This window comes from Cricetulus griseus (genome assembly GCF_003668045.3).
Source record: "Cricetulus griseus strain 17A/GY chromosome 1 unlocalized genomic scaffold, alternate assembly CriGri-PICRH-1.0 chr1_1, whole genome shotgun sequence".
In the NCBI taxonomy this organism is placed as follows: domain Eukaryota; kingdom Metazoa; phylum Chordata; class Mammalia; order Rodentia; family Cricetidae; genus Cricetulus; species Cricetulus griseus.
In genome coordinates, this window is record NW_023276807.1 from 185,390,080 (window position 1) to 185,414,597 (window position 24,518).

The 24,518-nt window shown below is 48.4% G+C and overlaps 2 protein-coding genes across 2 annotated transcripts; one reads left to right on the top strand and one right to left on the bottom strand.

The window, feature by feature from the left end:
* The first annotated feature begins 5,048 nt into the window (after nucleotides 1-5,048).
* On the top strand, nucleotides 5,049-6,062 carry Znf488 (zinc finger protein 488). The gene has a single exon (XM_035453209.1). The coding sequence runs from the start codon at nucleotides 5,049-5,051 to the stop codon at nucleotides 6,060-6,062; it is 1,014 nt and encodes a 337-aa protein (XP_035309100.1).
* Nucleotides 6,063-12,776: 6,714 nt separating this feature from the next.
* On the bottom strand, nucleotides 12,777-21,683 carry Rbp3 (retinol binding protein 3). The gene is made up of 4 exons (XM_027389336.1): nucleotides 18,630-21,683; nucleotides 16,549-16,739; nucleotides 14,531-14,673; nucleotides 12,777-13,099 (listed from the first exon to the last, which is right to left on the bottom strand). Exons 1-4 carry the CDS (start codon nucleotides 21,681-21,683, stop codon nucleotides 12,777-12,779), a joined length of 3,711 nt encoding a protein of 1,236 aa, XP_027245137.1.
* Between the last annotated feature and the right edge of the window lie 2,835 nt (nucleotides 21,684-24,518).

Genomic DNA, 24,518 nt, shown 5'->3' on the forward strand with positions numbered 1-24,518 from the left:
GTATGGATAATGACAGAGAAGGATGGAATCCAGGTCTTCTGTCCCTGGAGCCCATGCACTTGATCTTGATGATGTGAATGTAGGGCTCCACAGTGGCTGGAACAGCAAGGTTATGTGGGAGAATGCAACCAGAGTCTCTTAGATGTTGCAGTGATGAGTCTGCAGTTTATACTCAGGCATGAGTAATAAGACCAGAAGCAGATGGATCTCTCAGAAGGTAGCACTTTCTATGTTGTCAATAGCAGTGCCCTGATTGGCAGTTCAGGAGATGGATAGGAGCTACAGGGATAAACATCGAATATGGCAGGAAAGATGGGACATGGTAAGATATCAACCTTGTTGATGTGGGGATTCTGGCGTCAGAAAGCACTCAGATCATAGCATCATCATATGATCTGAGGTCTCTAAGAATAGTGGTAGGGTCTTGGAATTTCATCTATTTTGGGGGGAGGGGGTAGAAGAAACTGAAGTGGTTCTGAACCAGGTTTGTGCAGTTCAGAGAGTGCCTTGTGGATGCCAGTGAAAGAAGCCAAGGATGAGAAGAGAAGCCTTTTAGTGAAACACACACAATGATGGAGTGATGAGCACCCGTAATGAGTGTCAGGATGGAGAGCCCAGGATGAACTAAGGCCATTGAGGCCTGCCCAAGACAACAAAGAGTCTTTTCATACGAGGCACAGAGTAAGGAACAAGGACTGCATAGATCCATCACTGCCTAGGGCAGCTGGCATCTGTGGGAGGAGAAAGGGAAAGGGACAGTCCCACTCTGCCCAGAAAACAGCTGCACAGGGAGCAAGGCCATAGGCGCTCAGGGTGGTGGAGGTGCAGGTGAGAAGGGACAAGTGCCGAGGTCTTGAATGAGGCAAATGAATGAGGGGATGATGCAGCTAGAGATGGACAAGACTCGGAGGCCTGACCTCAGCCCTGGGAAAGATACTAATGTTAAAGGAAGGACTGAGAGTTCATACAGGAGGAGAGGTGAGCACACGGAGGCAGCAGGGATTCTGCAGGAGGAAGCCACAGCAGCCTCACACTATATTCCATTGTGAGAAGCTTCCGTCTGACAGTTCTCGTGGGAGGATAGAAGTGGGAGTAGGGCCTGAGATGGGCTTTATAGGAAATCCTGTGCACTTGCCTGAACGATAAACACCAAGCAATGCTGATTCATGAGCCAGAGGTAGTCTCAGGGAAGCACATACACATACACATACACATACACATACACATACACATACACATACACATACACATACACATACACATACACATACACACTTACACATATACACTTACACATATACACTTACACATACACATACACATACACATACACTTACACATACACATACACACACACACATACACACACACACATACACACACACATACACATACACACACACACACATACACACACACACACACACATACACATACACACACATATGGCCACACACATACATACACACACACACACACACACACTTACACATACACATACACATACACACACACACACACACACACTTACACATACACATACACATACACACACACACACACACACACACATACACATACACATACACACAATCATATACAAAGACATGTATGGCCAAATGCACCTGCTAATACCTGTACACTCACATAAGCATACACACACATTCTCTTCTTGGTAACTTCCTCTAGGTAAGTTTGCTGTGGTCTGCTCCATTTCTCCTCATTATCATTTATTCATTTCTCCCTTTCTATCTCTTCCCACTCTTTTTAAGGATTGGGATGTTGGCATCGATGGGGCATGTGGTTGGATAGGACATCTAACTCAATATCTGGCATTCTCCAGATTCATGAGGTGTCAAAAGCTGCCCTGTGGAGTTGAGCAAAATGACATAGGGATAGGCTGACAGTAAATGTTGGGTTGAGAAATGTAATGTACCTCATAGTTTTTGTGAAAATTAAGGGAAATCAAGTACATGGGATTGTAGATCTATAGACATTTAGACAGTAGATTATTACTACTTTACTTTTTATATAATGAAGTATCCTGGTGACCAGCTTTCTGTCCTGCATGTCCCTGAGAAGAGGGCGCTAACATCTGCTTGCATGCCACTGAACGTTATGGCTTCCAGGATTATCTGTCTCTGGTTGGAAAATGCTGCCTGTACCATGAAGGCAGTAGAGGTGGGAGTAAGTGCAGTGAGATCAGGGAATTCTGAGGCAAGTTCTTGAACATCCTTGGGTATAACATTGTCCTGACCCTGCTGACTTTGGAGAAGTATCTGAGATTAGAGGAGAGGCAGAGGACTTGTGTGTTTTAGTGTATCATGGGAGTATTTGTATAAATGTGTATGAATATATGTTTGTGTGTGCATATGTGTATTAGTGTGTGTTTGTATCAAAGTATATATTTGTATGTATTAAGTGTATGTGTTGCCAGGTGTTGGTGGTGCACGCCTTTAATCCCAGAACTCTGGAGGCAGAGACACAGGTTCTGTTTCTTATTTTTAGAAGCAGATGCCTGGGCCAATGGAGATAGGGCAGTGCTGAAGGCCTACCCCAGAGAGCTGCTGACATTGCCTCCTATGTGCCACCCTCATAGTATATTGTTCCCTCTAAACTGTGGTACCTCCAGGGCACAGTCAGAAGCCAGCTCACCTGTAATGCCCAATGGTTTGGGCCAAGTAGAGAGTTGACTTGGAGGAGTCAAGTAGAGAGGGCCAAGTAGAGAGAAGTGAGTGGGTTTGTTTGTGGGATGGGTCAATGGTGAGTGTGTCTGGTGAGTGGAGAGCAGGGAGACAAAAGCTCTAGACAAGAGCAAGGCCAGGTGGAGAGCCAACTGTGCCTCAGTGTGAGGCAAGGGCTAGACACAGCCCACATCCACCCTGCCAAGTGTTCCTCTAGCCCTATGGTCACGTGTGCCTACAGAAGCCCCTGCTATACCCTCAGTACCTGAAGTGGCCTAGCACACCTGACAGCAAGAATTAACATCAGCATGCCAGCCAGCATGGAAAACTGTTAATGTGGGTGGAAACACATTGGAATTGACGCTGTTTATACTCTGCTAACACGGTAGTGGCTGCCCCCGTGCTGACAGATGCTGGAGTGGTGCTGAACCACTGGTGCCACTGGGTGGTAGCCTCTGTATGTGCTTGCTCACACGTGTGCACATGTGAGTGTGTGTTGTGTTGACATCCTTTCCGACAGAGTCCTGGAGGCAAGCCCTCAGAGTTGGGTGGGGTTGTTCACTTCTAGAACAGTCACCGTGCTTTGGATTCAAGTGGCAGACATCAGCTTTGGCCAACTCAGACAAGGAATTTATTAGTATATGGGGCAGAGTAGGTTCTACCATCAGAGGGATGGCTGGACACCTGAACTGGAGAAAGACAGGGACCGAGTAGCTGCGGAGAACTTCAGTAGTAGGAACACACTGGAAACGACTTGGCTGAGAAGATGATAGTCAGCATAAATGATAAGATATCTGTTATATTATCCCAAGAAGCAATAATCTTCCTCTCCTTTTGGCTGGCTTAGGAACCTTTTGGTCTAGACGGTACCTTCTGATTGATTGCTGTTTGCATTACCTAGGTGCCCTCTGGGGGCTGCAGAGGGCAGACAGTGGCATAGGCCATTTCTTCTGGGCCTGAGAGATCATCAGAGTAGAAGTGACATTCATCCTGCCCAGCGAAGGCTGTACTTAGAGCTACAGCTGGACAATATGATGGCTAAGGCAGGGGAGGGAGAGCAGGGTGCTGATGGAGCCCATTCCATTGCTTGATGGGCAGGCTCCTTAGGGACCCTCAGATCTGCACACCAGAGATCGGCAGCCCTCAAAGGAAATGATGATGAGTTATAATCTTCACTGGGAGCAAAAGCTACTTCTAAGCACGTGTTTGATGGTTAGCTCCCATAGTGTGGGAAGAACATAGGACTCCACACTGGCATCCCTCTGGAAGCCCTCTGGGGCTTCAGTCCTCTATTGCTGCACCCCGCTGTGGCTACCCATGCACCTCCCTTCCACTTGTACTGTGACCTTCTATAGCTTTCCCTTTGTGACTCACAGGATGGCCAGATCTAGGTGAGGTGAAAGCAATGTCTTTATGAAGCTTCCCCACAACAAATACCCATCCTTCTTCCCCGTCCCTGGCTGGTCTATCAAGGCCCCGACTCCCAAAGGACTCCACAGAAAGCACTCCTTATCAGGGACTGGAGTAGAAAAATGCATAAAACTAAGCAGTGGCCACTGTGTGATCGCAGTTAGAGTAGGGTCCACATGGAAAGGCAGCCTGACCATACAAGGCTTAGGTGGGAGTTGGGGAAACACAGGGACAAGGAATCTAAGATTGGTCCAAAGGAACCAAAAGAACATAGTGGAAGCAGGTTGGGGATGTGATGGAGGGAAAGGGGCTGCTAGTGTAGGAGACGGGGAAGGAAAGGAACACCATAGGAACCAAGATAACCTTGCACATTGTTGTTTCCAGATGCTGTGGCTTCCCCCAGGCTCTGGAGCACTAAGAACCAGACTGAGCTGGAGCAGGAGCTGATGGTTCTTTCTTCCTCACTTCAGGGTCATCTTGTCGGTAGGTGTCCACGATCCCCCATTTTCTGCCTCAGAGCAGGCTCCCTTCCCTACCTCTCCAGCTTCCAGGGTTCTGATGCAGGCTTGCTAATCACAGTAGGTGTTTCTGTGGCTTGCCTGCCTTTCCCTGCGTGGGGCCATGGCGTAGTCATCTGGTTCCATTGCTCCAGGGCTCTTTCTGGCAAATGCCTGTCTCCACCTGCTGCCGGAGTCTAAACTATCTGAGCTCATTCTTTCTCCCTTTCTCCTCAGATGACCCTGCTCCCACTTCACAGACATCAAAGGAAGGCCAGAAAAAACTGGCTTGTCTGGTGCCAGCCTACATGATGGGGCACTGACTGACCAGTGCCTGCCTCACTGCCTGTTGCTCTGTTTTTCTGCAGAGACCAGTAGTCAAGTGCATCCAGTCCAGGCTCATAGCTCCTCCTGGGGGTAGGGACAGTCCTTTGGAACTCCAAAGCCCTATAGACTAATGGCTGCTGGAACATCCACTTTGCTTAGCCTGTCAGGTCCTGCTGATCACATGGCTGAGGGCAAAGGGTCTTCTCTGAGTGCTTCAGTTGAGAAAAGATGGAGGCTCATGGAACCCAAACAGATCCAGCCAGGACTGCTCAAGAAAATAACTCTCCTGGACTCTGGAACCACTGCAGGTAAGAGTAGCCAAGATGTGACCTCTTCTGAACCAAGCCTGTCAACAGCACTGAATGAACCTCGAGTGGACAGGCATCTGGCCTGCAAGGCATGCACAGAGCAGAGGCAGGGTACCTTCACAGAACTGTCTTGTCTCCAGAAGAGGCCAGGGGACATTCAAGCCCAGAAGAGGAAGCCAGAGGACCCAGAAGGCTGGCTTGGCAGTGAGCAGCGGCCCTTGGATCATCCCAGAGCCTCAGTGGATGGCACAGTGTGCTCAGTCTGGCCAGGAGCAACCCGAAATGAGCAGAGAAGTGCTTTTAGCAAGCCAGCCAAGCGCCCGGCAGAGAAACCTAGGCGCTCCCCCTTGCTTCTGGACAGTGGAAATGCAGAGGGCCCATGGGAGCTCTCTGGACTCATCACCACTGTGGACATACCAGGATGGGCTCAGCTGTCAACGTTCAAACTCATGGGTGACTTCTGGAGATTGCATACATTGTCACAGAACATTCTGCTCTGTAATGCTTTCCAGGGGGCTCCCGCATCCTGGCTGGATCACACCCAGGTGCAAGTACCCACATCCTCAATGCCTTCTGCCACAGCCTCTCAGGCTCTCTTGCCTCCCACCCTCTCCTCCCCAGGCCTGTCCACTCAGAACTGGTGTGCTAAGTGCAATCTTGCCTTCCGTCTGACGTCTGACCTGGTCTTCCACATGCGTTCCCATCACAAAAGGGAGCATGTGGGCCCTGATCCACATTCTAAGAAACGGAGAGAGGAAGTTCTCACTTGTCCCATTTGTCATGAGTACTTTCGGGAGCGCCACCATCTTTCCAGGCATATGACTTCACACAGTTAGTAGGTTGTTAAGGAGAAACCCAATGGCCATAGAATCCAGAGCTCAGTGTTGAGGCACAAGTGACCCCTAGCCTTTATTGAGAAGGTTGTCATAGGTGTCTTCAAGGTTGCTCTCTTTGCTTCCCAGAGATGAACAGCTCAGTTATAATTTGTCAGATATCCCAGTCCTTGTGATGTGTTTTTCTGGAAAGCCATGCATTAAAATGGCAAGATTGGCTCATGGGATAAGGGGACCTATGACCTAGGGAACAAGGCTGTTCCTGGCTCTGTTCCTAGTTCTCTGCTTGGAAGCAAATGAGCACAACACCCTTGACTTTGTTGGCAAACAAGCCTGCATTCAATCTGGGCTCTCTCACCTGGGAGCCATGACCTTGGACATATTCCTTTAACTTGCTGACCCTAAGTTTTCTCATTTTAAAATGGTGTGTTAATGAAATGTCTTCAGTCTTGAGGAAGGTGTGTGGTAAGTGGCCAGCTCATTTCCTGGTAGCATTTGAAGTTCATAGTCACTGCTTGAGCTAGTTAGATACTTTACCTGTGAAATCTCAGAGGTGAATGAGTATTATGTTTCTCTGCCACGAGTCTGCACAAGCTTGACTTCGTAGACATGGCTCAGACTGCATTCAAGTTTATGCCCTTTTCCTGCTGGATCAATATGCTGGATATAGACAAGCTGGGAGTGCAAGATAGCAGCCAAAATGCCCAGCTAGATTCCCAGCCTCTGTTTGGGTCACAAGCCTAACCTTTTCTGGGCCAATGTAAATCCAGGCCTCAAATGACTAAGTGGAAAAGTGGCTGAAACCACAATAAAGGAGTGGGGGCTAGCAATTCAACCATCCTGTTCTCTGGGTCTTCTCGCTGAATTATGAGAAGAGGAAAACAGAAACACATTTGTTCTGCATGGTTCCAGGTGCCAGCCTTCCTTGTGATCCCGAGTTGGGCAGGAAAGGGCAACTGGAGGGTTCTCAGAATGAAGACCCCAGGAGGCACTTTACCTCTGGTCATACCTCCCCACAACACTGTAGGACATAGACAGTGAATTTGCATCCTACTGCAGAAGAGTTTAGACTTGGAAAGGTTTGTGACTTCCCAAAACCACTACTCTGTAGTATTGGTGGAAGAACAAAATCCCATGATCCCCACATCTGATCGTATGTCTCTTTCAGTCTGCTGCATGTCTGCTTAGCTAGCATGGTCATGGAGCATACTGTGTGACTCAAGAATTGGAACTTAGAGGCTGGCCTAGTCTCCTCATGTTCAATTTCAACTTAACCTTGCCACTTGTGCACAGATACAGACACACACACCCAGACACCCAGACACACACACACACACATGCATATATATAGATACACATACACACAGACACATGCACATAGACACACACATGCACACACAGACACACATACATATGTACACACACAGACACACACACAGACACACAGACACACACACACACACACACACACACACACACACACACACACACACACACACCACTCCTTAGCACTTTTCTCCATTGTGTACACTCAGTAGTATAAAGTCTTGTCTTCTTCACTGTAGTTCTCAGTACTAGAATGAAAGGGAATTCTGTTTTTGTTTCCTGCTGTATTCTCATCATCTAGAACAAAGCAGACATACAGTAGGCACTCAACAGGTATCTGCTGATAGTAATAAATGAACAAGTTAGTAAGTGAATGATCTGCTTGACTCCAGCTTTGCCCCTGGCAACTCTTGAGTTGACATGGGGGGGGGGCGGCAGGAGATGGCATCTGTCAAAAGTGTGTTCATCCTTATTTCTGGTGCAGTGAATTGACCTGTGATTTCTACATCATCTGCTTGAAAGGGGAAGGTTCTGTCATAACGTGCAGACGATGCTTAGAATTGGTGCCAACATAAGTCATTTGCAGCTATTCAGATTTACAAATTCAAAGATGTTTAGGAGCTCATGGCTTAGAATGTTAGTGACCCAGTTCCTTAGAATAAGCATGCTGGGCTCCCAGGCTTCCTCTGGAAATCACACCCCCTCCCATGTCTTCCTCCTTCATGTCACTTGTTCCTCCTGGAGGGAAGCCACTTTAAATCATGACTTCCTAAGTTATCTCTTTCATTAAAAAAAAGGTCTGGATATTTTCATCCTTTAAAACTCTTATGACAATACTAAAGTGCCAGCTCCCCATTTTCTTTCCAAGGATGTGGCTAAAAAGAACAGCCTCTGAACTTGGAGGCAGTCCTCGCATAAGACATCCCATCTACTGACACCTGTCCCTCTTTTACTTTCCAGAACTGTGAACAATAAATTCCTGTCATTTGCAAGTCACCCAGTCTATGGCATTTTGTTATAGCAGCCTCAACAGATCAGGCAAGCTTCCTTCTATACACAGTTCAATTACTGCTTCTAGGGGTGTAGGAATGACTCAGTGGTTAACTGTGCTTGCTGATCTTCCAGAGGACAGAAGCTGGGTTACCAGTGCCCACTTTGAGCAGTCACAACTGCCTGTAACACCAGCTTCAGGGAATCTGATGCCCTCTTGTGGCCTCAGGGGTGCATGCACACATGTGGCACAAGCACTCCCATATCCATAAATACAAATTAAAATAATTCTTGGGAAAATTAAGGCTTCTAAGAAGTCCTCAGGTCTCAGAGATTATGACTCAGCAGTAGTGTACTTACCTAGTGTGTGTGAGATACAAGATTCAGTCTCCAACATTGCCCCAAAGAAAAAAAGAATTTGAAAATGAGGCTGAAATAAGATGTTCTGAATTCAGATCAGCTTACTAGACAAGGTCTTTACCACCAGCTCATACCCTGAGCACTTGCAGTGCTGAATTTAGGCCACCATTGAGGTTTTCTTTTTACTATCATCTTGGAAATTATTAAAACTGCTATGATGCCAGGTCCTCATTCTGAACTTGTTACAGATCCCTGGATCTTAGGTCAGGAATCCTAAATGCAAATGACTGTATATAATTAGAAAACCGTGTAGGTGAAGGTGCCCGAGCACAGACATGGTGGTGGCACACCTTGGTGACAGGTCTTGCCATGAGCTTGGATGGGTTTCCTGGAGAAAGCTGCCTCAGAACCAGCTTGGAATACAGACTGAAAGAGAGAGCAGGAAGCCAGGAATTAGTGTAATAGTAGTTGTCCACTAATTCAACTGCTGTTTAAACACAGAGAGGCAGATAGATGCCTTCCAGTGGTGACCTGGAGGAAGGTTTCCTGGACCAGGATTGGGATCTGCTATGCCTGGCTTCTGTTCGCTGCATTCTGGCAATGAGAGTGAAATGGACAGCATGGCACAGACTTGCTGATCCATGTTAGTGTGGAGGGTGAAAGAACTATTAGCTGGTGTCCCCCAAATCTGATAGGCTTTTGCTGTTGAATGGGCCAGGGGCCAAGCTCGGCCTTTCTAACCTCTCTCATGGCCCCTATCCCCCGTGAGCTCTGGAAGACATATGCTACTCAAGATGAAAGTAAAAAGTCCAATTACAGCCCTTGCATCCTTCATCCCCCTGGGAAGGGATGGCACCACCTAGAGGCACCTGTAAGCCATTTCTCCAGAGATGTCACATACCCAACCACTTTTACAATTTTCTTTTTACAAGTCTTGTGATAGGTCTAAAGGTCATATAGTATATGAGATATGAATCTCCCCTTAAAGGAAGTTATTCTATAATATGATAAGGTCTAAGGCACCCTCCTAGGAGACAATGTTTAGAAATTAGTTTTGTATGAGGGGTGGAAAGGAAAAGGAGGAGGCTTTGAATTCATCTTTCCCACTTTTATCCATGGTGTGTTTCCCAGGGCTGGGGTCAGGGGACCTCTGGTGTGTGGTTCCCTTGCTATTCTAAGAGCCTCAGATTAAGAGGCTATTTTCAGCACTAGCCACTGGTCAGCAAAGCAGAGCTGAGGTCCCTAGGCCTGGTGGCAACAGCTAAATCCCAGTAGGCAGTAGATAAGTGCCCTCCTGTAGGGACTGAACAGAGAGTTTCCTGGCCCAAGAGTGGGATTCAATATGCCTACCTTCCTTTTGTTGCATTCTGGTAATAGGTGACCCTGGGCATAGGAAGGTGAGATCAGGGGCCTCTCCTCTGCTGTGTTGGCCTAGCCCCAAGACAGAGGTTCTGTGAGGACCTTCATATGATCTCTTCACCTTCCTTGTTGAGTGGGATGTGATCCCTGATACTTCCTATTATAGGGGTCAGGTCACACATACTCAAGCAAGAATTTGGAGGTCAAAGTCCTTTCCTTTGTTGACCAGCTGCAGCTGGAATAGAACTCAGGCATACACAGCACCATCCTTTAAGTGGCTTAGTCAGGACCAGAGCTGACGACATACCTGGGAGCTGCCTCCTGAGGATGCTGCTTCTTTTGGTCTGCCACTGCCCATCGGACATCTGGCAGAATGCTGATGCCTAGACTCTGGTCACTTGCTCCAGATTTAATCTTTACTTCAGGTTCCTTAACCTTCCAAGGTAGAATCTTTGTCCACTACCAGGGAGCTGGGCTGCCAAGACATCCGATTTTGGACTAGAAAATTGATGATTTCTGACTTTGGCTGAACTTCAGATTAACTAATTTCTCACAGATGTAATATTTACCTCTCTCACTGACCACCTGGGGAAACTGAGGCCCAGAGATTGAAGTAAGTCTCCTAGAATCACGCAGGCCAGAGGAAGCTGGACTGGTCTACTCACTCAGGCAGGTTGACTCTAGAGCCTAGGATCATTGCCTCTTAGAGAGTCTGCTGTAGCCAGTGCAGTTGGGAATGAGTCTCTACAGACTGCAAACACTAGGTGGCCTGAAGGAGAGCAAGCCTGTGTGTAGCCTCAGGTGGGTTTCTGAACTTTCTGCATCTCAGTGCCTCCCAAGTGAAGGGTGGTGATAGTCGCTCATATGAAAAATAAGAACCTTGGATACCCATCCCACTGAACATCCATGGACTCTCTGCCACCTGCTGCCCCCAGAGCTCTTGGTCTCAGGCCTAAGACCCAGCTCTCCACCCTTAAATGCCTGCAGTGCCAGACAAGGAGAGAAAGGAATACACAAAACAACCACTGGCGCTATGATTACAGATGCATGTTTGTATTTCAGAGTGACTGCTACACCTGAAAACAGTGGTGTATGCTTATTGTGAGGACCTAGAAAAAGAACAAAGCATTAAAAAGAAAGATAGAAATACTGCTGACAGTTCTATCACCAAGAAGTTAATTTAGGTTACAACCTACATTAGAGAAGGAAGCAAGAGAGGAGAAGAGAGATGTGGCAAGAGGAGGAAGGAGGGGGATCCCTAAAATTTAGATGCTTAAGCCCTAGAGCACAGCCACATATTTACCTTATAAGGGGAAATAGAGGCCAGGCCAGGTTACTTCCAAATCCCCCAACTACGATCTTACTCTAATGTAGCAGAGACAGGCCCTGTGGTGTGGCATCTTGCCCTGTACTGGATAGAGTCTAGACAGGATCAGTTCAAGGGTGCCCCGGGACACCCTGAAGTTTTGTGGGTGTACTTGGGAATCTTTGGTGTTTGGTTGGGAAGTCAGGGTTGTTTTATCTTTGGAAATCTCTGCACTTTATCAGGTCCTGGCCAGTTACAGCTTAATCTTCCCAGATGCCAGGGCTAGACAGTACAGGTGCATGGCCCTCCTTCTTTCAAAAAACGCTATCATCTTATATTAGTTTACAAAGTAATGGGAGCAAGTAGTATGAATCCCAGGGCAGCAGCCAAGGGCTTTGCTCCCATCATCACCCCTGGGCCCTAGAGCTCTTCTCTTCAGATAAGGTGTCTGAGGGATGCAGGTAGAGGCCGGAGTAGACTTGCATCCTATCATCCTGACACTCAAATGTGATGACTTCACACCCAACACCATGTAGCAGATGAGGATAAATAAAGGTGACAATGCTTGGTGGGTAAAGAAATGACCACAGGGTTGTGGGGGAGGTACTCTAGAGGGGATGGAATGTGGAAGGAAGGGCTCCTAATCTCAGAAGCTATGAGTTGAAGGTGGCCACTTAGTACCAGAAACCTCAAACTACACACCACACTTGGAAGACCACACAGAAGCAATCTACTCGCCACCACTGTTATTTTCCAGCTTTCACAAGAGGTGACTGTGGATACAGTAAGTCAGATAAATGACACAGATGGGCTCTAACCTAGGGTGGTTTGAATTGGGATATTTTTACTCTATCATAGGCTTGTTTGGGTATTGAATGCATTTTGACTTAGTAATATTATCTACTAAGGATGAACTGACAGAGGATAATGCCATCCTAAGTTAAAGAGTAGCTGAAATATTACAAAGTACTGCCAACATTAAGCACTTCTTTCTTTTGCTTCTTGAAAAGATGGCTGCTAGCAAAACCTACTATCACATGTGCCTTACATCTGTGGACCATGACAGAACTGCTCTAGGTGACAGTATGGGGACCAAGGGTTGGTAGCTAGGAAGTATGGGTAGAAGAGAGACAGACTTCAGTCTCCCCAGAATAACTATGATGGATGCTGCCTTTGAGATGGTTGAACTCCCACTCTGGGGTTCCAGGGAGAGAGGTTGGTGTAGTACTGGGGTAAATGGATGAGCTTTTGAGGATGCTACCACTCAACAGGCCCTGGACCACATGTAACCTTAGGCAGCATCTCATACTAGAGCTCCAGTAGTGGCCCAAAGGGCTAGCTGTTAAAACTCTTCTCGGTAGCCCTTAGGTTCTGCCTCACCCTCGAAGAGCCTGCTGGAGTGTCTCCTTGGCTCTGGTAAGGGCCAATTCTGAAGGAACAACCACATCAGGTGTCACACCCACCCCTTCCCAAGAACTGCCATCCGTGGCACCCACAGAGCGAGCTGTGGGGATGGTGATGTAGAGGTGGGTGTCATCCACATGGTAGGTCTGTGGTGGCTGGCAGCCTCCACTGGTCACTTCACCAATGACCAGTGCTCGGCCCAGCCTCTTCATGATGTAAGTGAATTCCTCAGCAGCACCGGCTGTCACACCACTGGTGAGGATGGCCACACTCTTCTTGGAGCCATAGCGTTCACCTGGAGGACAAAGACCCTTCAGCATGGGCTCAAATCAACACCCTACCTTTTCTATATGATCCAGAGATGAAGAGGGCCACAGGTTTAGTCTTGTGTCAATATGTGGGTCCCTGGCCTCAGTCTGCCCCTGTGATGCAGGGATAGCCATTGGTATGACCAAGCACTGCCGTGTTCTGTTCGTGGACAAATGAAAGGAAGGTGTGCCTTTTCCTGAGCTCTGGGCATGCAGCTGTGTCCTGAATAATGGTATCCTCAACTCTAACCTGAGAGTCTTTTTGCTCTGGGCCCCTAGAAGAGCAACATTTATTACTTTATACTTGGTGATTGCTTAAAATTTTTGAGTAGCTACATTAAAAAGTATAAAAGAAAATAGATGGAATTAACTTCAATCATGATTTGATTAGACAACATGTCAAAGATATGTTTATTTAAAATGAAATTATTACACTGAAGCACAGAGTTTATCTCTGCTTCTCCCTCCCACTCGTTGACCATTATGGCTTCCCCATCCTTTCTTTCATTTTCCCCTCTTAGGTCTTCTAAATCTGGTGAGGATACAGTCAGTGAAAATGCACCTCAATAAGGACCACTTCCACTTAAGTCTCAGTGGCCGAAGGTGGCTGGTGGGTCCTGTAACCCACCCAGATCAACATTCTAGAATCTCTAAATCTGAGGTTATCCTAACCTTCCAGTTTTGAATATCTGTTTAAATTTTGAATTTACCTTATTCTGATTTTTTCCTTGACAGTTTTCAATATTATTGGATAAATATTAGATTCTATGGTTGCAAAAGGCTTATGTAATGAGGAAGTGTAGAAATGAAGCTGGCTAGGGGTATCTCTGGACAGAGGCACCCTGTTGGCCTCTCCAGTGACCTCTTGGGGATGGGAACATAGAGTCCACACAGGGTCCTTGATTCTGCATGCTGGGCAGAGGTCAGGAGGCCATTTACCACGAAATACAGCTTTGAGAGTCAGGGGTCTGTGTGGCTCAGAGTTGCCTCTGCTACTCTGTATGTTCTCCGGCCCAGGCAAGTAAAGGAAGGTCTGATAGCATCTGGACATTTCTTCAGCAATTATGATGAACTGCTACTGAGAATTCAAACAAGACAAACTCCGAAAACACCCATCTGATTAGCAAGGTGAGGGGGCATCCTGGTTCTGTATCTGTTTTACAGGCTGCTAGCGTTACTGTCAAGAGTGGGGGATGTGTGCCAGGCAAAGTAATACAAGACATTTAAGCCATCTGGTGCCCACTTTTATTCTCTAGACATGTGCTCTCAGATTCTGAAGATTGTCCCAGTGCTGTATCCCGTGGACCGGGACAGGGACCTTATGATCTGTTATTACTATTTTTATTATTCTCAAGTTGTGTCTGTGATTCTTCCAGAAGGTTTTAGAATAAGAAAAGGAAAAAGAAGGCTCCATATACCTGTGAGCTGAGCGTGGGTCCAGAGCTCGCTGACAGAGTCATTGGGCCGGCTATAGATCTTGTCCAGCAGAATGGGGGGTGACTCATCAAAGAAATAGGAGCACAGAGCTGAGATGGAGGAGGTGGGGCCACCGATGTTGAACCTGAGGGAAGCCGAGAAAAGAGGGTTTGAGCTCACACAGAGGGGCTCAGTGTTCCCCTGGAGCTTGGGTCTTTTTTCAGTGAAGAAGGGTTCTAATTTCAGAGTTTCTTAGCCCTTTGTCCCCTGCATCCCCTTCATAGTTCCACAGGTGACATGACCTGGGGAATTCCACAGAGCACTAGCCTCTCTTGAGACTAAAAAAGGTCTGTGATCAAATGCTTTCAGAAAACACTGGCTTTATGTGGTGACTCCCACTTTCAATCTCAGCACTTGAGAGGCAGAGGCTGGTCGATCTCCATAAGTTCAAGGCCATCGTGGTCTAAAGAGTGAGTTCCAGGTCATCTGGGACAACACAGTGAGACTGTCTTAAAACAACAACAATAATAACAAAAGAAAGAATTTTAAAAAGAAAAAAATGAAAAAAATACTGGGTATGGACCCTGCTCAGATATATTAATGTGTTAAAGGCTCTGGTGAGTCCTGTAATTAGGAATTTGTTGAGATTGTTTTCCCACATATCAACCATGGACTGCTTCTTTGCATACATATTGCCTATGAATAGAACAAAGAATCCATCATGCGTAGTAACACAAGTTACTAGTGACCCTCAGTGTAGTAGTAAAGTCCAGATTGTGGAAGTACAAGGTGAGGGCCTGCGTTTAATCTTGCATGCCCTTGCCTCTCTGGGGCTGACAATGTATCAGGAGACTCTTCCAGCTGACAGCCATGAGCCATCAGGGTCCTTGACCTCAGCATCTGCCCGGCCACCCCAGGTCAGAACAGTCTAGGCCAAGGGTGCCTGTAGCTGGGCTTCCCCTTAAAAAATGTGGATGGAATTTAACAAAAAAGATGCTTGTCCTGATTGTGGTTCTGATGTTTGTTAAAGTGTCTGAGGAATAAAGTGATCAGCTAAGGTTCTGGGCATTCAGAAAATCTGGCCAAGGAAAATGATCTCCCAGGGAGGTAGGCCAGTCTTGCCATGGTTCAGCGCCACCTGGTGACTGTTAAGAGTCATGTAAGAACTGCAATTAACAGCAGGCCTGGGTGCTTAGCTGGGCGGATACTCCAACCTTTTTCTAGCAGCTGAGAAGTGGAAAGGGTTCCCATGGGAGAGAAGCAGCCTGATCTTTCTCACACTGGTGAATGGTGCTGGGGACATACCCACTAACAGACCTAGGATTGGAGGGAGGCCTGCGTCTTGTCACTGCCTGACATCTCTTCTGCTTGGAGGTGTGGCCGGTGATGGGAGTCTATGATGGGAACTCACCACATATAAAGTGGATTTTTCTTTTCAGAAGCAAAGGGAGGTGAATGGGTGAAGATATCTAACAACCATTTGCTATGCAAAGTTTTCTTGTTACAATGTCATCTGTTCATTTTCAAATTGCCCCAGGGAGGGGCAGGGAGGGACCCTGGCTTTGTGATGCCCATGAGAATAACTATCTTGGGTGTGATTTTGCAGAAGTACAACCACAGTGGAGGGTTGACGATTAGGATTATAGATTATACAATCCCCCTTGGAGCTATGACATAGGGCTGGCATGGGGCCAAGGATCAGCAGCTTCTATCTTTCCCATCCCTGCCCACCAATTTGATTTCTTCTGTCAGGCAACAGATGTGGGGTAACTCTTCACTTGAGACACACATTGGGATCATCAAGGGAGTTTAAAAAATTAAAAGTGTTGAAGTACCACCAGCCAATAATATCTGAACCTCTGAGCTAGCTGGCCAGTTCACTGGCAGGAAGGTGGCCTGGTTCATTTCAGATCCTTCATTGTGTCATGGGGCACTCCTCCCCACTGTTTTGGCCTGTAGCCTTGACTGGATTCAGCCCAGTGCTATGGCTCAGCCTGGAATCACTGCCTAGCCCACTGACCTCATGTCGATGATCAGGGCATCTGTATGTACAATCTTTTTCCAGATGTGCTCTACCAACAGCTCGGAGACCTGGGTAAGCAGCTCACAGTCCCCAAACATGTCGAATCTCAAGTAGCCAATGTTGTCCTCCAGCACATTTGTGTGGAAGGAAAACTTGATCAGATCTTCAAAGACTTCTGGGGAAGGAATCTGGAAGAGTGGGAAACCTAGCTCAGTATCAGGAGAGTGGCAAAAGGCAGTGCCCAGGGGAGGGGTGCTGTGGGATAGTAAGGCAATGGGAAGGAGTTAGTGGTATCTGGGAGGGTAGCATTTGGGTGATAGGCCTGGGATGGGAACCACGTGTGGCCTATGAGTCAGTTGATCAGAGACATGCTTGAAGCGGAATGCTCAACTCTGCCAACATCTCATTTGGTGTCTGGAGAGGTAGGGTGCTTCCAATCTCAACAGACACTTAATGTCCCTGGGTTCATCTCTGCTGGGACAGGGAGGGAAGACATTAGTAATCTTTCCCTGGGGTCTGACTCTGGGATAAGCACTTCTTAGCCTTCATCACATTAGACAGTCACCCTGAATAGAAGGCACTGTTATTCTCATCTCTTCTGGACACCCCTGAAGCACAGACAAGGAGACTAACTTGTCTGAGGTCCTCACAGACAGGACCAGGAGAAAAAAGGAATCCTCTCCAAACTCAATTCACCCTCTTTCGTTCCACGGCCCTGGCTATGCTGGGAAAACAAAACAATCAAAAACCGAAACCAAAAACCAAAAACCCAACATGACAATTTTGGAAATTGGGATTCTGGAAGCCTAGTAAGACCCATGACCCCAGTATGGCTCTGCTTTGTTCTCTCCCAACCACTGTTGCAAGTGGTGGGACTCAATGACTTGATAGAGAGCAAAGAGGTCTGTGTGGACTCAACAGTGGCCTGTAGTCCTTCTTAGCTCTTGTCTGATTGCAGGTGATTGCAGGGCTGCCAGGCTCCCTGTGGAAACTCAAATCTTGTATCTTTGTACCCTTTGCCTCCAGATAGCTCCATGTGGCACGAGTCTACGGAGGACCCCTAGCATGCAAGAGTCATGAACTCCCATCACTGGAGGGCAGATGCTGATAGATCCCTTTTGCCTGCGGAGGGCTGGTTCTAGGAGGCATTCCCCACACTCACCAGGGTCCCAGTGGGATCTTTCACACCCTTACTTCCTACTTGCCTTCCTCCTGTCCAGTGACTACCTCCCAGATGAGCTGCCTATACCTTAGCCCTCGCCTCGGGCCAAAGCAAAGCCTTGCCTACTCACTGACCTCACAGCCAAGTCACTGATAAGAAAGTGGGTGGAGAGGCAATGGGAGTGCTCTCTGATGGAAGGCTTAGGTAGACTGGAGCCTCCATGAATCCCGTGCACTTTGGCTTTGGCCAGGTCACACCTTCCCAGCTGCCACACTCGACTTATTGCACCCATTGGTGCTCCTGGATGCTTCGGTGATGGCTTTCAAGTCTTCTGACTGCAGCCACCTTGCTCCAAATCTCCCACCAAGCTGGTCCTTGGAACAGACATATATTCACACACCTCAACTCAAGATGTGTACTGTGCATTGTTTGGAGGGAAGATGACAAGTTGGAACCGTACACAGGCCTTCAGTCTGTGCCTTAGCACTCCAGGACCTGTGTCCAGTAGCCACACTTTACCTCTAAGGACACAGTGGATCCAGGTATCGTAAACTTCATACTTTCAGGGAAGGAAATTCTCATGTTGGAGCTTCAAGTAACTTGCCAAACCCCTTCCCCTACATTGACAGTGGGACCTCATGAAAACTCCTGACTCCTACCCAGTACAAGAAAGAATACCCAACACATCTAATGTGAAAAGTAGGATGCAAGGATTTGTTGAGTATTCTATAGGGTCGTCCAGGGACTGTGGACCCAGAGAGTAGAAGAGACAGTCTGGTGAAGGGAAGAAAGGACACGACCAGTCGAAAATCTAAACACAGAAGCCTGGAGCTACAGTCTTGCATTGTGCATAGAGCTGACAACTGGATAGCTCACTCCCAGAATTGGGCCAGACCAAGTCTTTCTTTTGTCTTACCTGCATGGGCACAATTCCAGGAATGCGGTCTTTGGCATCCTCTGGGATGTGTGCTGTCTTCAGGTGTGGGTCCCCAGAGAGCATTTGCAGGTCTGCTCCCAGCATCTCAGCCAAGGCCCCTTCTGAAGTCACCCTTGCATATCGGCTTTGCAGACCGCTAAGCTTGGCAGCCATCTTGGCCCCCAACTCAGGGGAGGCATAGTTATCTGCCACTAGTTTTCCAGCTGTCTGTAGTACTGTGGGCACCTTGGCACGCAGGGCCACTATGTCCTGGGCTGTGGAAAGGGCCTCACTTGTGGGCACGGTGATGTCAGGTTCCACACCAGCCAAGTCCCAGGCCTCACCGGTGGTGGCACTCAGGGCCATCTGGGTAGGCATGGAGGCATATAAGGGGCTGTTGCCCACCTGGTAGATGCCTACAGAGAGTGCCCCTCCAGCTGTGGGCTCTCCAATCACGGTGGCCCGCTGTAGGTCCTGCATGGTGTGAGCGAATGCCTCAGCTGCAGAGCCACTGGTATGGCTCATGAGGATGTAGAGGTCCTTGTGGGGACCATAGCGCTGCCCAGCAACCAGTGGCAGGGTCCATATTTCTGTGACCCTAGATGTTGCCCTGTCAAAAACAGAATAGAGGTGCTTTCGGGGTTCTGCCTCAAAAAAGTAGGAGCAGAGCAGGGGTACAGCAGAAGAGTAGCTACCAGGGTTGTAGCGCAGGTCAACAACCAGCGCAGCTGTGTCCACCAGCCTCTGCCACACCAGCCGTACCAGCTGAGGCCCTATGGCCTTCACTGTCTCTAGCTCAGCCATGGCATCAAAACGCAAGTAGCCCAGCTGGCCCGGTAGCACATCTGTTTTGAACAGAGCCTCGATGAGATAAGAGAGTTCCTCTGGGGAGGGAACAGCAGGGGGCGGCAGGGGGACCTCCTCTGCCACCAGCTCACCAGGGCTGTGGAACACCAGTAGGCGGTGATCCTCAGATACCTCCTGCAGGTCACCTGTGAGTTGTGAGGCTAGTGACTCCAAGTCCACAGCTGTGCGGTATGCTCCTTGGACCAGCTTGGATTGTAGGAGAGCTCTGGCCTGCCCTGCGACATCTGGCCTGGCATAGTGCGCCTCCAGCAGGCGACCGGTGCCTTCTACCAAGGCACCCAGGCTGCGGTGGAAGTCCAGAACCTCTTGTGCTCTCTCTAAGGCCTCTTCAGCCAGCACGATGGCATCAGGCACCACACCACCACCCAGCCAGGCCTCACCGTGGTTGTCAATAAAGGTGAGCACAGGTACTGTGAGTGCCAGGCCACCCTCTGGTGAGTCTAGCAATGGCACCGTGCAGGTGTGCAACAGGCTACCTGCAGTGATTTCACCTACCAGGGTGGCCCAGCCCAGGGACTGCATTAGGAAGGCGAACTCTTCAGCAGCCGTGGCAGTTCTGTGGCTGGTAAGCAGGTACACCCCACGCTGGTTGCCGTATCGTTGGCCTAGCAGCTTCCTGTGGCTGAAGTGCTCCTGGGTGACGTTGGTGCGGCGGTCATAGGTGGTGAAGAGGCGCACGGGGCCAGCCTCAGGGCCCTGGAAGTAGGACAGTAGCAGAGGTACAGCAGAGGATGGCCCTCCAGGGTTATGACGCAGGTCCATGATGAGATGCTCTGTGTCTTGCAGGGGCTCCCACACCTGGTGTAGCACATAAGGACCCAGTGCCCTCAGCACAGAGGCGTCTGCAAATCTGTCAAAGCGCAGGTAGCCCACATTTCCTGGCAGCACGGATACCTGAAACACAGAGTCTACTAGGGCCCTCCGGGCAGCTTCTTCCTTGGGTACCTCAGGAGTGGCTTCTGGGGGGTCATTAGGCCCAGTCTCAGGCCTAGATGAGCTTTCTTTGGGTCCAGTGGCTCTCACCAGGAGCCTAGGATCCTCGGATACAGCCTGCAAGCCAGCATTGAGCTTTGTCACGAGGTCCTCCTCAGAGACCACGGCTGAGTAGTCCATACTAGCCAGGTGGTGTAGCAGGCCCGGCACTCGGTCCACCAGAGTGTAATAGTCCTGCAGGGCTTTCTGTAGTCGAAGGACAACCCCTGGCAGGGCACGGCGCAGGGTGAGAATGGCCAAGGCCTTTTCTAGGGCCTGTTCTGCAGGTGTCCCCACGCAGGGCAGCACTCCACTGCCTTCCCATGTCTGGCCACCTCCACCCAGGGGCCCCAGGGACCTGGACACGGGCACTGTGAGGAAGAAGTTGGACTGGCCTATTCTCAGCTTCTGGAGGTCCAGGGCCCCGCCCTCCGTCCGCTCTCCCACCACGATGGCCCTGCGCATCTGCTTGAGGATGTAGGCGATGTCCTCAGCCACGCCCCCAGTTCGTCCACTGGTGAGGACTACCACATCTTTGTCGGCACTGTATCTCTCGCCCAGGACCTTCGGCAAGGTCCAAATCTCAGTGGTGGTATTAGAGGGGCGATCATAGATGGTATCCACGTGCATGACAGTGTTCCCAGGGTGCAAGTAGGAGATGACATAAGGGATCCCAGAGATGTGACCACCAGCACATTGCCGGAGATCTAGCACCAAGGAGGAGGTGCCCATGAGCTGTCTCCACACATGGGCCACCAAGAACCCTCCCAGCTCACTCAGTACCTCCTGGCCAGGGAGGTCGTCCACTCGTAGGTAACCCACATTATCTTCAAGAACCTCATGGTGGATGCTCCTCCGTAGCTGGTCCAGCAGTTCTTCTCGGGTGAAGTTAGTGAGTGCTGGTTCTTGCTGGGGAGCTTCAAGGGAACTGGGCTCATAGGAGATGAAGAGGCGTGGGTCATTCAAGGAACTCTGCACTCCAGCTGTCAGCACCTGGGCCAGCGTCTGAGGGTCTGAGATTCCCAGAATCTCACGACTCTTCATAGCCTGCTCAATGGCTGCTTGCATTCCCATCAGGTTCTCGGGGAAGCAGTAGTTATCCAAGAGGACCTTGGCCATGTCCAGCACCAGGCTTGGCTGGAACAGGTTCTGTATGTGGCTGGCCAGAACACAGAAGAACAGTGTGGGCAAAACCAGGACCCATTCTTTCATCATTAGGATCCAGGAGCCCTGGCTCCTGAGTCAGAGCTCCCTTGACTTTATACAAGACTGTGGTCCTGCTCCCAAAGCTGCCTTTCTCCCTTGTCCTTCTTAGCAGGCAGACAGAAGGTCTGGGGCTCAGCTTAGGAGTTACATGTGAGGCTTCCAGCTCTGGTAAGCCTTTAATCCTGTCTAATTCAAGTGCATGTGCCAGGGGACTATGAAGAAGAGGCCAGGGTGGTTTGACCCGGAAGGAACATTGCATCTCATCTTGCTGAGCCATGTCTACATAGAAAAACACAAATAATTATGTTTATTCTGAGTTCCTGACACATACTAGGCCCTGTGCTCTGCTTTATACACTCACATTTTTTACTAAAGCCTTGCAAATGAGAGTTGTTAATCTGCAAATAAGTATCATTTTCCTACTGCTGTGGGAACTCTGGAATTAGGCAGATGTAGTTGGAGGTCTGGTTCTGCTACTGTTTATTCTGTAGACTTAGGAAAAGTATTTCATTTATTAAGTAGATTATGTGAATTATTGGATAGATTAAATATGGAAGTTTTCACAAAGCATTGCAGTATCTGGAAGTTACCAGTGAAGGCCCTATAACAAGTATCATATATATTTTACTGCCAGGGAGTTCAGTAGTTAATTGATCCCACCATTTCAGATGGGGACAGGTGAAAGACAGTGAGAAGAGGCTGGGAAGGCCACCATCATGTCAGTGTCAAGGCTGAGTCTGGGGTCATTGTTGGCCTCAGGAGTTGAAGTTTATTCCTATACCCTGCTTATGCTTCTAGGAACAATATAGGTCTCCTCACAAATTTGCAACAAGATGAATGAAAAGTCTGGATTTCAGTATATGGTGTGACAAGTGAGAGGACATGGGATCAATAACTCCAGATCAGATAAGGTGTACTGTGAGATCTTGAGAGCATCATTCTCTTTGTCAGTGGGGACCCCTGTTGGTTTAGGGCTCAGCTTCAGCCCAGTGCTTGCAGTGAGAAGCAAGTGGCACTAAGACACATACAGAATACAGGTTATTCTCATACCTTCAGGAATATTCCTGGGAGCCAGTCCCAGGTACATTGCTATGCTCCATCTTTTCTTTTTTCATGAAAGTGCTACGTATTTTTTGTTTGTGACTAACTTGCCCTGGATATCTAAGATCATCTGTCATGGACCCCACACCAGGAAACCCTGCTTTGCCCAGGCAGCCTCTCAGTGGGCACATTTCTCTCATTTAGCAGCTATCCCTATGTCAGATTATATCAGGGGTGGGGGGTTGTACAGACAGGGAATAGCAGTTGGTGCAGCCACTTCCCACTCCCACCTTCTGGCTTCTTGAATTCTGTCTAGAACAGACTGGCTGGCCTCAGGGAATAGCAGATAATCCCATGGTGTCACGGCCAGAGAAGGTGGTCTTCCAGGATGAAGATGAAGGAGCTTACCCTGCAAGCTGGAAACCCAGACGTCAACTTCTGGAAATCATTATCTGAAGATGTTTACCAAGTGGTTTGTTTACAAAGGCCAAAGAGGTCAATTAGCTAAAACAAACATATTTTTAGCTCATTAGGATTTGTTTAATACCCAAGTGACATATGGTCTTATCACTCCACTGCTTGCAGCCAATGGAAATGAAGCAGATTTATTTTCAGGATCAGCTGGGGGGTGGGAAGCCACAGACACAGGCCTCTCTGGGGGGACTGAGCTTTTTCAACCTCCACCTGGGAAGCCCCAACTCCAAACAGCAGTCAGAGTTCCTCTGAGGGCATGGATCTCTCACTACTGGAGCCCAAGCCAACACTGGATGGGACAGGGAGAGGGTGAAGACTTCTAGTGATAATGTTCTTTTGGGAACACGTTACCACAAAGATGCCCTTCGGGGATACGAGACAGAAGGTCCTCATATACACAAATGAACAGCTGTCCAGCATGGGCTACAAAACTGCATACAACCCTTACCATTGCCTAGGGTACCTGATACCTCCATTGGGTAACATGAGATCTGGATTAGGTTATAGACAGAGGTACATCTATAAGAGAACTATCTGTTAATACATTTGTCTGTATGCCATCCATCTATCCACTATTTTGACGTTATGGTCTTCTTGTCAGTCTTTCATTGCTGTGTGTCAAAATACCAGACAAACAAGTTAAAGGACCAGAAATTTATGTTGATTCATAGTTTCAGAGCTCCAGCTGACTTTGTGGCTTTTAGGCCTGTGACAGAGCAAGCTAGAACAAAGCTGCTCATCCCTTGGTGGGCAGGTGGGAGAGAGGGGTGGGGCAAGAGAGAGCAAGAGGAAGGAGGAAGGGGAGGGAGGGAGGGATGGAGAGAGGAGAGGGATGGAGGGATGGAGGGGGCGAGAGAGATTACTTGTAAAACAAAGTCACTTCCCCCAAACCTTCCTTGGGCAATCAGGAATCATTTGGAAGTTCTGAAGTTGTGTTTGGTAAGTATTTTGTCACAGCAACAGTGAGGTAAAGCAGAGCCCCTTTCCAGGAACTTTCTTCAAGGCTGTCTGGGGCTTCTCAAATCTAGCTTCTTCACCAGAAGCACATGAACTCTGTTTCTTGGTTTGGTCTAACTTCAGCACTTTTTGTTTGACATAAAGAAACTAATTACCTACCATCTTGATTATTTCATTAAAAATGAGTAAGTGGTCTGGAGAGATGGCTTAGTGGATAAAATTCTTGCCATAGAAGCATGAGGACTGGAGTTCCAACCCTCAGCACCCACATAAGTATCAGATGGGCATGGTGGCTCACCTGTAATCCCAGCACATAGAAGGCAGAGACAGGGTCCTCAGATCAAGCTGGCTAGCTAGGTTGGTCTAATCCCT

Excerpts from the sequence above, each read along its gene's own strand:
- Znf488 (XM_035453209.1), top strand. The coding sequence starts at position 5,049 with ATGGCTGCTGGAACATCCACTTTGCTTAGCCTGTCAGGTCCTGCTGAT.
- Rbp3 (XM_027389336.1), bottom strand. The coding sequence starts at position 21,683 with ATGATGAAAGAATGGGTCCTGGTTTTGCCCACACTGTTCTTCTGTGTT. Across the intron at positions 14,674-16,548 it reads GCCCTGATCATCGACATGAG|GTTCAACATCGGTGGCCCCA; the intron begins GTCAGTGGGCTA and ends GGCTTCCCTCAG. Across the intron at positions 13,100-14,530 it reads GACCCACGCTCAGCTCACAG|GTGAACGCTATGGCTCCAAG; the intron begins GTATATGGAGCC and ends TTTGTCCTCCAG.